General features: G+C 35.4%; 1 protein-coding gene across 1 annotated transcript in view; it reads right to left on the bottom strand.

Annotated features, from left to right (window-relative positions):
* The window catches only part of igsf21a (immunoglobin superfamily, member 21a), a 240460-nt gene that overhangs the window by 63432 nt on the left and 158718 nt on the right, over positions 1-18310 (bottom strand). The window contains exon 4 of the mRNA XM_038280808.1: positions 15832-15950. Within this exon, the coding sequence (XP_038136736.1) occupies positions 15832-15950 (119 nt within the window). The remainder of the gene's footprint in view (positions 1-15831; positions 15951-18310) is intronic.

The raw sequence follows: 18310 nt of genomic DNA, 5'->3' as shown, positions 1-18310 counted from the left end.
ACTCCTGCATTTAGGTTAGTAATTTTTGGGGTTGATTTCTTGTAGCAAAACCTTAGTCATCGTTGTTGTTTTTTAGAGTGTCTTCACACTTGCCATTTTAAACCATTATAAATGGACCACAATTCTTTTGCCCCCTTGGTACAGATCATTTATGCAGGTGTGAAGAAAGATCAGCAAACTCTGGTCTGGACCAAACAACTGCACCAACACCAATTTATTAAGGTGATCTGTGTCTGCTCTTAAAAAGACTGGTGTGGTTTGCTTCGGGTATTAATACAAACCTGCCTCATTCAGACCATAATGCAGTAACGTTATGTCTCCTAGGTAAAAGGCCTTAAGTTATATAGTGCCTTTTGTAGCCACAGGACTCCAAAACACAACACTGAGTCATTCATGCACTAGTGGCTAGCTACACCATAAGCCCTACTTACACTGCCCTATTGAAACCATGCCGAGATTGGTCCGAGCACGGCAACTGAGATAACTAATGAGTGTAAATGGCACACCAAACTGAATCGGACTGCTCCAGACACAACCGAACCGTGCTAACATGGTACTAGTTCATCAGTAGGGCTTGGTGTGGTTCAGTTCTGGCTCGGTTCTCGGATAACAAAGACCGCATGAGCAGATCGTGTCATCTCCTTACAGTCAGCCTCCGTAATCATGAAATTTCAGACATTTATAAAAATACTACCATCCTTAGCGTGCCACACGATTTCCAGTCATGATTCTGCTTGGCAGTGTGATGAACCTCAACTCCTGTCATTGTTTCCTGTGTTTGTAAGCCCTGATTAGACTATCGTTTGTCATAACCACTTCCCAAAAGCCGACTATGTCCAGTTAATTCTCCATAGGCTGCCTTCTTCGCCTGACTCTCTGCAAACTTCCTGAATGTTACGCGCGCCGCCATGTTGATTTGCTTGTTTAGCTCTAGAGAGCAGCAGTACCGTAGATCGTCACTAGGAAGTGAGGAACCGTGTTAGCGTGGTGTGTAAAAGCTTGGCACTGTTAACTGATCCAAGCTCGGAATGGATCGGTTTTCAGAGGGTAGTGTAAAGTGGGCCACAGCTGACATATTGGCTGTCATACACAGATGCCCCTGGGTCCTCTGACTACCATCGGTAGGCAATGTGGGTAAAATGTCTTATGGAAAAGACACGACTGACTGACACTGATGGAGATGGGGTTCAAACCGATGGTCCTCTGGTTACAGGATGAACATGTTCATCATTGTTGTCACGATGGACTTAGCAAGCCACTGTGTTGTAGTACATGAAGTTTAGATACCTGTTCCGCTGTTGCTTAGTAACACTAGTTCCAGCAAATGATGGATATTACTAGGCTTCAAAGACACACAATTACAAATTTAAATATAAAAAAGTCTCGAAATCTACATTCACTTAGTTTCTTTTGACACTGTCATTGATTTTGCAGCTGTTATAACAGCATAAATATACATAATGGAGGTACTGCATGAAGGACTGGAATACCACTTTTTTATCCATATTAGGTTCTGTCTTGTGTCCTGAAAAATGGGAGCAAAGATTATCACTTATATGTCTTTACTGTGTGTTAAAGTAAACTTGCAAAAAGTACAATTAAAATACAAACTGACAAAACAAAAAAATAAATAAAAAAATCCACTTTTGGTCAAGACCAAACAAATGACCACAGGAACCACTTTTGACACTGTCATTGATTTTGCAGCTGTTATAACAGCATAAATATACATAATGGAGGTACTGCATGAAGGACTGGAATACCACTTTTTTATCCATATTAGGTTCTGTCTTGTGTCCTGAAAAATGGGAGCAAAGATTATCACTTATATGTCTTTACTGTGTGTTAAAGTAAACTTGCAAAAAGTACAATTAAAATACAAACTGACAAAACAAAAAAATAAATAAAAAAATCCACTTTTGGTCAAGACCAAACAAATGACCACAGGAACCAAATGACTCAATTTTCTGGTGTAAGCCCATCTTTATTCTTTGAAAATTTATCTTTCTTAATTCGGTTTGTTGTTGGTCTTCATATTTCCTCTCAAACTGCTTCGGTAATAACTTATTCAGTTTCTCCCTTCTTCTACAACAACCAAAGTTGGCCTTGTTATAACAATACATGTTTTATGTTTTTTTGAGAGTCATAGTCATTTCTGCTTAGAATTAATCTTTTATATAATAATTATTATTCTACTCCTTCATGGTTTGTTTTGGTTTGTTGTACTGTAAATAGCGCTGGAGTTTTAACACTAGCAAATCATTTGTCCATGGAATCAGCTATTAAGGCCCTGATTTAAAATACTTGCAGTAGCGAGAATTGTTCAAATGCTTTGAGAGATATTATCTGACTTTCTATAGACTACTCTACCTTACTCTAACATAGTTTCCTGTTCACTTGGAGAAAACCAGTGTCTGTAATATATTTCCCAGTGGTACAATTATTTCTACCAAAATAGTAAGTCAGAGAGAATGAAAGTGGAGAGAACTAGAGTCTACCAATTAGTCAAAAGTCTTAAAATAAAACAAAGTAATCACAGAAGAATGCTTCTACAACTGTCACATCTCATTTGTCTTCACTTTTATCTCTTTATTATTCAGTCTCAGTGCTATTTTTTGCTATTAAGAGTAGCTGGTGATTAAAAAAAATATATTTAACAATCTTCAGTATATATTTAGAATTTAGCAACAATGTGCAATAAATAAGAATAATCTGCTCAGACAAACATTAAGTTATACTTAGGAATAACTTTACAGAAGATGTGACCTCAGTAAAGCAAGTTCTTTATAATTGTTAGGATTATTTTTATTGATGATGTGTGAGTCTGTTAAAACCTAAAAAAAATACCTGCCTGTTACATGTCAAAACAAACGTTTTCCCAAGCAGTTTATCTAATTAGGACAGTTCTTTGCATCTACATTATCTGACAATGGAATGAGAGCGGTGTTCTTGATCTAAGAACATAATATAATATTTTGATATGGCTGGCAATCCTGCTTTCTAATGGTCAAATCAGATATAAAGTCTCCAAAAGTGCAAGTGCAGTGTACATTTGACATGCAAATTCAGCGGCTAATATTTCTCCAGATTCCTAGCCTATTTTATTCAAGAAGTTACCTTGAAGGTTTATTGACATGCTCTGTATTCATACATAATTCCTCTTCCAAGGTCTGTGCTCTTCTTGACAGATACCTCTTAGGGTTTTCATGGAATCAGCTGCCTAATTTGGTACTTTTATACATGTTTTTTTTATTGTTGCAAATTGATAATGAGTTCCATGGGATTTGTCTGTCACTATATATAATCATACCAGGACATCCTATGATCATTTTTGTTGGCCTTATCTGGGCCAGGATGCCCCAGGATCTTGGTGCATGTCTGGTATGATAGACTCTGGCCACTGTTACCCGTTTGCAAAACCGAATAGATTTCTTTCTGGAGTAATTTCTGTAGACTGGACGCTCTTGGTAAATGCGTCATATAAGCATGGCAATTGGAATATTTTGAATAGATTAAGCCAAGTTAGAATTAAACTCAACATTTATGTATTCTTGATGTAACTTTTTCCTACTTTTTCTCCTACCATGGCTTCCAAAGAGTGTGCCACATCAGAATCAACAAACATTTTTAACTTTAGATATCCACATAAATGATCCACATAAACGTGATGCATTCCACCTGTGTGCAAGCGCACATTCATGAGAATTAGAAACCTGCATAATTAACACTGCAATAATTCCATATAGGGCTACGACTTCCAGTGCTTGTGAGATGGTGCTCATCCAAAAAATCGCATTGAAAACAAGGGAGAGAGACTTTGCCACTTTGGAGAGGGTAGAGATTCAGCTGACAGAGCAGCAGAATTAAGGACCAATAAAAGCAAAGCAGTGGGGAGTAAATTTCAAGAACTGTATATGCTATGTCGTCTGTTTGTTGCACTGTTAAAGAAGTAAAAATAAAATTTATTTGATCCAAAAATTGTGTCAAACCCATGTTTAGCAAAAGCAAAATAGTCAACGAAAACTACTGTTGGTGGCAAAAGATGGAACATATGATGCAACATATGATCTAAAATTAGTTAGCTATCAACTTGAATGACAAAATATTAAAATTCCCTTTTAGTACACACACTTATAGTGTACATCTCCTGCTAGACCACGCCTGTTGTCCCTTTATCGCAAAGTCCATCTCTCTCATAAAACCTCTGGCAAGAATAATGTAATCAGGAATCAAGAAAAAAAGCGGATCACAGACAGGAAACTAAACTAAGGGGATTTCAAATGAAACTGTCTGGCTTTAAGAAACACTAAAAGAAACCAAGAAAAAAAAAGTAGTAGTCAGTATCGGTTTCTTTTTTAGAACAAGCAAAGGAAAAAAATATATAGGTTCACTTATTTTTTTTCCAGGGGTTGAATAATGCATAAACTTAAAAATTTTTAAGGGTGAAGCACTAATTTGACAAATTCAGACAGACCCAAACATTTCACCTTTGCTGTAATGACAAAGCCAAGGAGCTGCCATGGAGTAAAATGACTGCATCTTTCTAAACGTTTTATCTATTTTCTATTCCAGATGTTATTTGTAGCTTGATTTCACATAGAGCTCACTGGCTGCTCTTTCTTTTGACAAAATGACAAGACATTCACCAGTGTCCCAACATGGCAGCTGCAAAGTGCAGTGACCAATAGCTTTATGCAGAAAATGTAATTCAAGATTGTGATTAGTGAATATCAACCTATAAAACTGTGCTAATCACTATTCATTCAAGATTTCAATGGGGGGAAATACACTTACAGACAAGTTTTTTTTTTCTTTCTGTAAAATAAATCACAACGTAACATTTTTGTGGCTTCAATTTAACAAAAGCAGCTGAAATTTGGTTGTCTTGTACTAAAGATTATGGAGGAGTTTTGGCCAAGTGGTTAGAGCAGTGTAGCCTGACGTAGTCCTACTCAATTCTAGTCAGAATATGAGTCTGATACTGCTCCATAGAGCTGTGATTATGGGGCGTGTTTTGAACGAACCAGGAAAAAAAAGCCTCTGCACTCAATTGGATAGACCTACAACCAATAAGAGCAATGGAGTGCGTGACGTATGTTAAGCCAGGCACAGTTGTTGTCAACAAAAATCAAAGCGTGCAGTTGCACGCCTAGAATAAGAAGATGAGCCTTGATCGCGTTTCTCTGTTCCTCTTTTAAAATTAATTTGCTGTCGATATCTTCTAGAACAAACCTAATAGCAGAATCTACACACCTCAACTCTCCAGCGGCAGCCATTGTTGTTGTCACCCATGCGCGCTTTGGTCACGTGGTTGATTAGGTTACTGTTGATCATCTGTCCATCATCGTATAAAGCCCGCCCTGACAATTTGATTGGCCCGCCAGATATTGTGCTAGCATACTCGCGCTACTACTGAGCAATGCTAGACCGAACTTCCCGAACTCAAACGTTGTGGGCGGGACTAAGTCCGGAATGGCACCCAGGCTAAGAGCAGTGCGCTTGTGCTCTTAAAAAGGTTGCAAGTACGCAGTTCAGTCCCCAGAGCCTCCACTCTAAGTCCTTGAGCAAGACCCTTAACCCCATACTGCTCCCCGGGCACCGCACAATGGCAGCCCACTGCTCCCAAAGGGGATAGGTTAAATGCAGAGGAAAATTTCTCCAATGTGAGGTTAATAAAGTTCAATTATCAATAATTACTTTACAGGATGTTAAACATTAGAGGTGACTAAAACATTAGGGGTGACAATGTGTGAGTGTAAACACATAAATGCTTGCATTCCAAATGTTGCTAGTTCAGTTCCAAGTCCCTCTCACTGCATGTCTAACATTGCTGAGATCCTGGACAAGACACTTAAACCAGGGTTGTGTGCGAGTGCTTGAATTTTGTGCAATAGGTTAATATGGCTATAATGTTAGATGCTTTAAGTGGACATATGACTAGTATATCTCTAAATACATTAGTACTATTTACCACATGTGGCAAAAAAAAAAAATAAAAATCATGAGACATCTGTAAGAGGGCTACAACGTTTTCACAGCAATATAATGTATTATAATATTTTAAATGAAAGAAGAAATATGAGAGAGCCCCCCGAAAAAGTTTCCTCTTTCCCCTCAGTCCTTTCTGCTCTTATTTCAATTCAACTTTCAAAAAATGGGTACACTGAGAAAAAATCCATTAGTTCCATACCCAGAGGCTGCTTTCAGGGGCTCCTAAACCTGTATTTCCTTTTTCCCCTTAAATTTATCGCCTGTCTCATGGTTCTTTGTGCAGGAGCACAGATGACTGTAAAATTTCAGATAAACCATACTGAAGGGTCACCGTATCATGGAAAGAATAATCAAACTAAAGTACAATAACCCATAGTTTTTTCAGGTCTAACTAGTAATATTTCATAAGAGGAAATCGCAATACCAAAATGAATGCTATGCCTACGACCTCAACTAACTGACATTTTGATTTCAAAGTAGTCTGAGTGAGGGAAACAGATATTCACACAGTTTGATCTTTACAAAACATTAAATCTAACCTTGGATATTTTCTTTTATACTTATGCATACAAATAATTATCTGCTGTAAAATGACACTACAATATTAGAGATGCTTGTTGGTGTTTGCAATTTCATATTTATAAAAAACAAGCTACATTACCCTGATCTTGCAAAAAATATGTTTAACATGTTGATGAGAAAAAAAAATAGGTAATACTTTTACTGTATGGAAATAATATAGTATCACATTCATATTACCTTTTTTTGCTTCTTTGACATTAGTTGACGTCTTTCTCTCATTACATTATGTTCATGATACAACATAAATCAACAACTTGAAAGAAAAACAAATAAAATAAAAATAAAATATTAACAGGAAACTTTGACAAAGTTGTTCAAGAAATTGTTCTTGCCTGAAACTAAATTAATGGGTCAGGAAACTAGAATTATCATGCAAGGTGATAGTGAAAAATACAAAGACTTTTTTTTCCTCTTCTGGTATAATCAGTGGCTTCTCTCCAGGGAATCAAAGCTGTTTATTCTCTGTCGCCTCTTCTGTCATCCGCAAACAAAAGGAGGGACCTTGGTGGGAAGCTAGCGCAGGAAGTGATAAAGACATCTTTAGTGAGGAGGAGTGAGGGAAATGAAGCTCACTTTTCACAACTTACAGAAAAACCACAGGGAGAATATGAGGAGGCGAGTTCAACATCAAATATGTAAGTTGGTGTAGCAACAAAAGTAAAGAAAAGAAAAAGAGCTGTGTCATTAAAGACATCAGGGTTGTTCTCAAGAATTGGAAAAAAAAAAGACCAAAAACATCTTTGGAACCATTTTAAGATGTAAAGCTTTGTTTTTTGGGGGTATTTTGATATATATGCTGTATGCTTGCTACAGTTTTTGTTTGTGTTCAGTCAAAACTTAATTTTCATTTCATGACATTTCTGTTATGCCAATTGGGAATCGACGTGTTTGGTACCATACTTTGTCTTTCTGTTACATTACATGCAGCATTGCACAATATAGAATGGTAGCAGGGTGACTATCAACACTGGTCTGAATCATGTTTGTAGGGCTAGCAAAATTACAATCCATCCATCCATTCATCCATCCATCCATCCATCCATCCATCCATCCATCCATCCATCCATCCATCCATCCATCCATCCATCCATCCATCCATCCATCCATCCATCCATCCATCTTCTTCCGCTTAAAATGATCACAATTATTATAATATTATGTCTTTGATCATCATCATTCCTTCCACTGCAATGGAAAAAGAAAAATAACATAACATTCTCTTGTTGCTAACCGTTTGATCCCAGTCTATACCTGTTGTGTTTTCATTTGTTCAGTGTGAGCTTGACAAATTACTTTTCTATCAGCTTTATGAAAAAAACATTTTTCTCATGAAATAAAAAACCCATACATGTCAATTATGTCACCTACTATCACACATTCTACAAGTATATTTTTGTAATAATAACCATATGAAAATATGATCCTGCCCTTTGTGGACTTTTTGGTTATGTTTGTTTCTCTTTGAGTTTTCATTTACATTTTACATCTACATTATTTATGACATTTTGCGCTTTCTAGTTTATTGCTTCTTTTCCATTTTGTGTTATTGTAGTTGTTTTCTACTTGTATTTAAACAATGTTGTGTTTTTTGTGTTGCTCTTTGTTGCCCTCTTGCACCAGTCTTCTTCCCCTAAGCTTCTAGTTTCTTCTATCCACACCTGCTGCGTGTTAGCTGATTACCCCAGTCTTTGTTCTGTCTCCCATATATACTCCTGTGCAGTTCCTCAGTGCTGGTTTCTCCTCATTGCTTTGATCCTTAAATGTGTTTTCTCCCTGGTTCTCCTGTTTTTGATTTATTTATTTTTCCTGAATTTGTGTTTGTGTTGCCATCTACTATCTATATATCATTTGGGTCCTCAACTAACTTCCAGCAAGCGTAATTATTTTCCTTTCTTATAAAAGTTGGCTTTAAAAATGTCCCAAGATTTTCTGATGAAAATAATAAATTCTACCAGAATTCTTTTCTTGCTTTGTTGGGTATGTTTGCTATCCTAAAAAACCTCAAGTTTCCCATTGGAATGAGTCGACCAATGAAACATGTTAAGAAACACAAACGCATTCTCAAAATTCAATTTGTCCATGCCAACTTCTCTTTTCACCAGCCTTCAATCTGACACAGCAATGATTCTGAAAATGATCAACATGTGGCAGCAGCAAACAAAAAGAGCTTTGAAAGGACGGCCAGGAATTATGATCAGCATTCAGATATTGGCTCATTTCATGGGATACAAACTTTTTTTTATATCCCCTTCATTGAAAAAGGAATTTTTTTTCTTTCCTACAAAATGAGAGCGTGTTTTCAATGGTTCAATAAATAATTTTTTTTAATGGACTTTATTGATCTCACAGTGGGGAAATGTAGTTGTTACATCAGCTCAAATAGTCAAAGAAGAATGTGTCAAAGGAATAAAAAGCTGCATGGGATATATACCTTATATACAATATCCAAATTCATCAAACAGAATTTGGACCATTTGGACAATAGATACTGAATGGACCCATTTTGTACAAAAACACATCTTGCACTGCTTTTTCACACGTTGGTGACAACAGGGGCAACAAGTGTAGTAAATTTATACACCTATGAAATGATGTACCCCAAAGCAGGCCTGCAACTTAAAATGCACCAACATGAGAGCATGTGGGGTGTAACATGTACTTTGAATAGGTATAATAGTTTCTATTAATGCTTTTGGAGTATCACCAAAAACAAAGGAGCAATGGAAGCAACAAGTTATACCTTTGACCTTGATCTTTACCTCCCCTCTCTATCCTCAACAACACCATGTCGACTGCAGACCAATTCAGTTTCTAGCAACCAAGAAAGAAGCCCTAAATGAGACTATGCCTCTTGTGGCAGCCAAGGAAGTATAATGTTCCTCAGGAGCTGCTAGTTATCTTCTACACTGCCATCATTCAATTAATTGTGTGCAGTTTGGCTCATCTACAAAAAAGGACACGTTCAAACTGCAAGACCATTTAGATCTGCAGAGGTAATCACTGGGGCAAAAACCTTCCCTCCATCCACAACCTGTCTAGGACCAAGCAAAAAACAACTAACATCTCTGCCAAGCCCACCCATCCTGGTCAGAGGCTGTTCAAAGCTTTACTTTCAGGGAAGTGGAACAGATGGTTAACAGCAAAAAATAAACACAATACCAGCTTCTTACTTCACATCTAGAGTGGCCCATGACTGTTAAAACAATTAAGACCTTTTGCACTGTTAAAACCTTATATTTATACAAAAAAGACTGGAAACAAACTCTTGTACTTACTATTTCCAGTCCTACTTTTTGTCTTTTTTTTTACCCACTTTAATTGAGATTTTTATATACAGTGGTAGTTGTTCTTACTGTTGATTATGGCGTAAAAGATGGGCAAGGAAAGTCAAATTCTTTTGTAATAAAAGTTGACGGTGATTCTGATTAAACAAACCCTGAACAACAGATGTGGTGCTGAAAAGGAGGTGGAAAAAAGCTAATCATTTTTGCCTAACATGGTCCAAAACTGTTAAAAGGGATATTAAACTTGAACTCAAGAGAAATAACCTCTGATTATTAATATTGTTCCAAGCCAGATCCTTTTCTTTTAGGCAGCCAGAATCTAAGAAGCAGCCCTTCAATGTGTGTGGTTTTGTTTTCAACGTTAATTCTCTAGGTATGAAAATAGGCTTACTCATGAGGCTACAGCCTTGGCATACAACGGCTACCCTGCTGATAAGCGCCTGGTGAATGTCAACTGAATGAGGCCCAGAATGAGCTACAGGGTAAAAATGGCTTGCTATTAATGCAGCCTCAAATGAGATACAGTATGACTCCAAATACGATTTTAGAGTTTATGCCACAATTCCATACAAGCTAATTAGAATTAAGATAGGACCAACAGATTTCACAGTTTGAGAGATGAAGGTTTAAAATGCAGCTGTCATATTAATAGAAGATCTTTTACTTGAGTGGGTTTTGAGGAAAAGTATCATCAAATAAAGCCAGTGCATTAATTTAATGACGAAATTATTAAAGCATGGTTACAAAAATATATGGTAGAAATAACACTTTCTTACTTTTTAAATACACTTTCTTACAGGTGACAGCAGATATCATTCAGGAAGTCAACAGGTATTATGTATTTTAAGGTTAAATACATACTTCTTGAGGACAAGAAGCAGTGGAGATTGTACAAGTTGCCAGCATTTATTTTTACATGTCACACAAACACAAATTGTGGGAGCTATATTTTTAGGTAAATGGTTTGTAATTAGGTTCAGTTTCTTGATTTTGTATTTTTCCATAACCCCAAACTAAAAGACATCTCCCAAAGCTCAAGTGCTTGTTACACTATATCTAATTACATCAATATGTATTTAAATGAGCAAAATGATTGGAACTGACTAATGTGTCCGTCGAGCACCCAAGTGAAACCAAACAGTTCCTCAAGCCAGTGACCCGGTTTCCATTGATTAGCCTGCTTACAAAATAGAAACCAAGACAAATTTGGCTGGAGAATGTAAATCGTAAGTAATCACATCACATCTCCACAACCCTTTGTTTTTTGTTTATGAAAACATTTGCAAGTTTTTAAGACTGATATAAAAGGTTTGATTTTTCTCAACATAAAAAGTTACCTTCAGCTCTAATTGAAAACCTTTTTGAAAGTTACAGTCATTATCACATTTAAACATAACAACTAAAAGAGAATACTCTGAACTTTTTCAAACCTGAGAACAAACATTTACTTCAATTTGATAAAAAAAATAAACTTGTACTCCAGCTAATGAAAACTAATTGACAGTGATGCAGAAAATGAAGCATCTGAATATTCTGAGCCTTGAACAATGCTTTAATGATTTTAAAGGTAATGTTACTGCATTTACTGATTTTATTGATGTATCCGCTGTAAACAGTTTATGTATTTGCATAACAAAAAAAAAAAAAAAAAACGTAGGAAAAACAGGTATCGTTTAAATCATATTCTATTAGTTATCAGACTTAATTTGAGCCGAATGTTTGAGTTATTTGTATTACATGTGCATTTTTAAATATTTTGTTTTTAATTTGTTTTATTAAAAACATGTCTCTGATCTCAATGGAAAAAAACATTTAAAATTACAATTATAAAGATAATTTATAACATATCACAAAATGTAATAGAAAGGACATTATAAAAAAAATTGGCTGTTTGAGTCATACAAACTATGGTGGGGAATTTAAAGCTTTTTTTAACAATGCAAAGCAAAAAGCATCAATCAAACTCTACAATCAAATCCATATAATCATTCAATCAAACACAATATCTCAGTATACATTATTAGTAAATTATTTTTTCTTTGAATAAAAGAATCTGTTGGCATCTACTGTTATCTAAGATATTTATCTGTTTATCATTAATCCCATCAGGTCCCAGACATGGACCTAAATGTCTGTGGTGTTTAATTAAAATTGTACATCCATTATGGTGGCAAACAGAGTTACACATAATGAGAAGATAATTAAGTCTCTCTACATCTTAGTACTCATCTCTGTATGTTGAGGATGTAGGTAACAATCCTGTCAACTACTGAAGGGCATCCTTTGAATTAACCTCTCACGCTTCACAAAAGGTTAGATGGAAGAATTTCTTCCCCTACGTGACAAGATGTTTAAAAACATGGCTATTAAGATGTTCTTTATCAAGCTGACAAGTCACAGGCAAACACCCATTTAATACAGACAACAACCAGCTAAGGTCCCTCAGATAGTATACAACTCAAGCAGGTACTGGCTTCCCAAGGTCACTGCCTTTTCTGGGGGTATAAATTACCTTCCATTTTAATCTTTGCAGTATCATAACGGAATCACATCAGGTGATAACAAATAATCACCAGATCTTTACCAGACAAAAGGAGAATAGATTTATTTGGCTTCTAAATGCTAACATGATCATAGCTTCATAGAGATTGAAAAGACTTTTCATTTTAGAACTGCAGCAAAAATTGGTATCTATTAGGAACAATAGTAGCTAATGTTCTGACTTTTTCTCTGTTATTTTTAAAGTAATTACTTTCATTATTGGTCTAGACATTCTTTTTAATAATAAAAAACAAACAATGGAAGATGTATGAAACCCACTTTTCCCTTGCTAAAGACAAAAGAAAAAAAATGCAATTCAAGTTATAAGTATGCCTCTAAGAACAAAATTAAAAAGTTTAAACTATTCAAAATCAGTAAAAGCAAAGCATAAATTTTAATGAATATTGCCTAACCCCTAAGCATAACAATTAATAATACCTAGCCCTAACTCAAGTTACACCTTAGTCCTGCACCTAGCCCCCCATCCCAAGAAGAGAACTTCTCTTCATGGGAACCAGTCGTTGGTCCCCACCAGTACCTATAAGACCCCAAATGTAGCATATTCCTGGGAAATCAACCCTAAAGTTAACAAAAACATGGTCAAACAAAAATCATATTCAATGACCACTTCAGCAAGAGTCAGTTTTCTGCATTCACAGATACCTGTTTTGTTACAGCTGCAGGAGGTAGGTCAAATGTCTCTACACCATGGATTACATAAAGTTAAAGAGAAAACTGCTGCCCAGCATATTAAAACTAGTTGTGACTTGAAACTAAATTCAAAAGTCGACTAAGGATTGTTTCCTTCACTTCAACAATTTTCGTTTTTTTTCCAAAAAGAACTTCACATCGCTAACACATATTTTTTTTCTGACATTTGAAAGTAGCAAGATGACTTACCATAAATTACAAAAACATGCAGTTATTCAAGGAATGATAAAATATCTTGCTTGCCCAAAATACTTCTAGATAGCGGACTTTTCATGAGGTTATTTTGTTTTAAACCATCAAGAAATAGGCATTCAAAACAGGAATGTTTAATTAACAAATCAGCTTAACTTTTGCCAAATATCAATACGACTACAAAAGTTGCTTCCCTTATGCCACTGGGTCCAATAAAATTAAGATTTCCTAATTTAATGTATGAACTGAAAAAGAGACTTTAAAAACTTTTGATGGTAATGGACAGTAGCTGTTTTACCAGAGTTCATGTCTCTGTGATTCAAAAACGCATTTCTTGGCTAGGGATTCATTAAAATTATCATCCTTATTTGTAAAATCCTTTAAAGATTAAAATACTCTCTATGTACTGTTTCCTATTAATTAACTTTGTTCCACTAATATTCTCTTTCTCTGCTCAACTTTTCTCCTTTCTTCCCACTGAACTTGACACACTAATAGGTTATGAATAATTCTGTTTCAGTTTAGACTGCAATTAACCACAATGCCAGAAGCCATTCTTCTTTCTCGCTGTGGTGATTTAGAACCCCGACTGAGATAGGGTGCTGCAGCTATCCTAGGCCAACATCATTTACTCCTTCCCACCTAAACCTGAAACAAGAAGCAACTGGCAAAGTAAATCCTTTTTCATTGATAATGGGGGAGAGTAAAACAAAGACTCTTGAATGGTAATAAAAATTACAAGTATAAAGTCAAGCGTTACTTAAAGGGAAAATTCTGCATAGATTAAAAGTATTCAGGGTCAGAAAATGTGATAAGTTGACATTATAACATGGTGTTTCACTTCAGGGTTCTAGTTGCAAAAAATAAAAAAGATAATTAGCAAAAAGATATAAAGATCAGTATTTATACGTAGCTGGATTCATCAGGCAGACATTAACGTGGCACTTGGGATACAAAAGAAATTCGATTCAAAACAGGGAAAGTAAAAATTTTAATAGGAAAAATAATGGTGACATTGAAAATAAATTCTGTGAGGCTCTAGCAATAGTAATTAAGCATGACAACAAAAGTTGAATATTAATTTCTTTTGATTTTCTGTTACACCTGTTAATTTTTTAATCTGTTCAGTCTTGTGTGTTGGTCAGCCAAAATTAGAACCAGAATAATACAATTTACATTCCAATGCTGATATATGGTGGCCAGAGCAGCTCCAGCATCACCCTATATGGTAATGCTGTAGGCCTGAATGCTGGGGGCTTTTGGGTGAAACATTTCCTGGCTGACTTTTAGATAAAATGGGAAAGCCGCCAGAGGCTCTCTGCCTTTCAGTGGGGTCTCTCATGAATTGGTCGCTACGTAAGGGCCTAATATAAGGTGAGACTTTATTCTACAGTTTTTGCTTGTATCAATGACTTTGTTAACCATGACTGGAATAAATTCTGTTAATGCTTAAACATGTTTCTTCCTTTGCGTACACTATCTGAGAAACGATACCTCTTAGGATCTGGACTGGGTAATAAAAGGGTCTCACAACAAAAGTGTGTAAAGTCTGAAAATTTGAATTTAAAAATTGATAGCAGCAGTAGAAAACAATGTAGGTGTATAATTTCTTAGTAAAGTTGATTACTTTACTTAATTTTCCTTTTTTCTCTTTTCCTTTATGCGGATTTAGAAAACAAAATTTAAGAATCAAAAGGCTGATACATCACACTGAAATCACCTTTAGCTAGAGCTGCTTTTTGGTCGAGCTTACATATATCTAAAATAAAAGGAAAGCAATACCATAACTTTAATACTATTCCGTCAATACTGAGAAAAAACAAACAAACCAGAAGCCAAAAACAGAGATGGAATAAACAAAACAACTAATTTTAGGGTGACGGTAACTCAGTAAAGTAAATAGTTGCCTAAAAATTGGAAGGGTTGTGGGTTTGATTCCAGCTTCCCTTTGCCAAATGTCGATGTGCCCTTGAACTTAACCACAAGCTGCCAAATGATCTGTTTTAAATCTGTTTGCAGAACAGGCCTATATAAAAACAGCCCATTTAGAATATATTTGGCAAAAATGATTTTGCTCACTTGCTCCTTAAAAGGGAGAAAGTCAATGACTACCTTGCTGTGAAAACATCAGTTTATTTAGATTGTTTACTTCCAATATTCTAAAGGCAAAACGCACCAGGACACTAGCTGTATTGTAAATAAACCAGACATTTTGAGGCTAGCAATTCATGCAAATCAGGAAAGAAATTATTTGAAAATATTTCCTTACTCTCTAGTTTTCGAAGCTCACCAAACTATATCAATTTTCACTCCTTTGGCACATCACATAAAAAAGCAAAGCCTCAAATTTTGACTGATATAGAGGTTTTTCTCCCGCCTGTTTGCTCTTACCTCCACCTTTTTCATAGTTCTTATCCTGCTGACATAGATTCCTAAATAAATGTGGTGTTTCATCAACAAATTCTGTTTTAAAATATACATACAAGAGCAGCTCAGACGTGTGTATAGTAAATGCAGAGATGGTACTCACACATAACTGTAAGAAAAACATTCCCTGAAGCCAGGACAACCTTCTCCCTCGTTGCCCGGTCATATATGCCCACGTGGCATTCGTAAGGTCCATTGTCTGAGATCCGTACCTCTGGGAGCCTGTGACGTACAAGAGAAAATATGAGTTGATACAAATCTAGCAGTAGACAAGACAAAAAAATTATCTCAGTTTGGTTAGAAAAATATTTATAAATGGGAAACAATAAATTAGGGCTGTATAATATCAACATTAAAAAAGAACTGCAATTGATGTCAATCTGACTCCATTCTGTGTGGAAAGGATTTTGTGTTCATATTGCACACAGAAAAGCCATCAAAAAAGCCATAAAAACAGTATAATGTAGTAAGAATGTAAAAAAAAATCTGAATAAGTTTGAGACCTCACATTTTTATTTTAGTAGAACAAATTTGATATAAAACGGTTATCGTTTGCTAACAATGTAATACTTTTATTTAATTTTCCATATTTGATCAAGGGAATTGGCATAGACTATCTCAAAATGAGTCTCACTTTTGTCGAGATGGAATATTAGCGTGAGATTTGAAATACCGGTTATTATGGACATGCCATTTAAAACTGAACAAGTTTACAAGTATAATATGGTTGGATAGAAAAACATAAAATTACTTTGGCTATTTAAAATAGCATTTACATTTTATAAAAACAGTACATTTATAGCAGATTATTATTCTGTTTATTTAAAGGGTGCCAAATGCCAACATAATGAGAACTTACCATAATTAAAAAATAAATGACGTTATTCTGTTAATTACATGTAAAGAAAAATCTGCTTTTTTTCCTTTAGAAATATGTATTATTTATTTGTAAATAACAAACAAGAACACCTACAATTTCAATACAACCAATAACACTGACATTTCTGAAAAAATGAAAAGTTTATTCGAATTTTAAAAGGCTATAATAATAATTATAATAGTCACACTTCTTAAGAACGTAGCTATAGATGGTGATTGGTGTGGGAAAGAAGGATCTCTTGAAAGAGCCAAAACTGCAGTGGAGCTAATGGAGCCACTGAACACACTTGGTTGCTGTACAAAAGAACTATTAAGAGGTTGTCTGTAATGTTCTTCATTTGATGAAGAATACTTCACCAGAGGGTCCAGAGTAGTGCTTAGAATAGAGTCAACATATTATCACAGCTTGTTGACCTTTTTTCCAAGCCAAGTTCTTACATACAGCTTCACAGCAGTGCCTTCAGTCCAGCCTGATCAGTGAGGTATGTTTGCTCCTCTATCACCTCCTTCTATCTTTGATTATGGAAAAAAAATGTCTGACATGTTTATGTTTGGCATGGTTTTATTTATTTAATTTTTTTGTGCTTTTTTTCCCCCTAAGATCTGCAATGAACTCCTTTTGTAGATTAAAATGAAGCTGATTGTTTTTAAAATGCCACAAAACTTAGCATTTGTCCACATCTAGACAAACTGGCAGAGAAATGGATGAGTCACAACGACTGAGGCCTAGTTAAATCACCATATACATATTTTATCTGTAGCTTAGCAACAACAGAGCTGACGATGTCACGTGCAGTGTAAGGAGGAACTGGGAATGGAATGAGTATAGCAAAACCTTGCCATGTTCAAACTTAGTTACAGCAAAAATACATTTAACTGCACACAACCTTGTTTTCTTTACTAAGTAAGGTCAGCCTAATTATGCTCGGGGAAATTGTATGGAAAACTGCATTACACTGATGGTGTTAATAAGAAACATTACAGCAAATAGCCAAAACCAATATTAGGGCCATATATTTTGTTGTTTTTCAACATCATTGAATTATTTGCTAAAGTAGGTTAGATAGAGCTATCATGAACATATTTATTAGTTCATTATAGTTACTACTATTATTAGTTATTAGAAGTTACTCCTTGAAAAATACATGACCAGCTCAGAGTTAAAATTATAATTTTTTTATTTAATGTTGATTCGTTCCATTATTAAGACAAACTAGATCCATAGGAGGGAAAAGTTTAAAGCAACTCTGCATAGCTTATAATCCAAGTATTGGCTTAATTTGATTAAATGGCTTTTTCGGGTAAGCAATTGGTCCGAATCAATACTCTGTGTGGACTGCCATGCTGAAAAACTACTGTAGTCTCCGTAACTTGAGAGGGACAGATCCATCACTGAAAATTCTTGAAAAAACTTTTTCTAAGTAACAGTGCGACCACTTATCCTATAATGACCTTTTTAAGGAGTTTCATTCAGGTTTTTATAGCTCATAAAAGCAATGAAAAAGCACCAAAAACATTTGCATGGCTTCAGATAGTGGACTTGTTTCTGCAGTTGTCCTGTTATATCTCAGTGCTGAACTTGATACAGTTGATCACAACATTCTTCAGAATGACTTGAACATTCTGTAGCAATAAGGGAACAGCTCCTGGCTCAATTCCATCTTATTTTTCTGATAGATTTCAGTTTGTTCATGTTAAATGTA

Source organism: Cyprinodon tularosa, unplaced genomic scaffold (genome assembly GCF_016077235.1).
Source record: "Cyprinodon tularosa strain WSP-4 unplaced genomic scaffold, ASM1607723v1 ctg165, whole genome shotgun sequence".
Classification (NCBI taxonomy): domain Eukaryota; kingdom Metazoa; phylum Chordata; class Actinopteri; order Cyprinodontiformes; family Cyprinodontidae; genus Cyprinodon; species Cyprinodon tularosa.
Note: the sequence above shows the minus strand (reverse complement) of the source record. Positions and strands in the feature narration are given on the sequence as shown.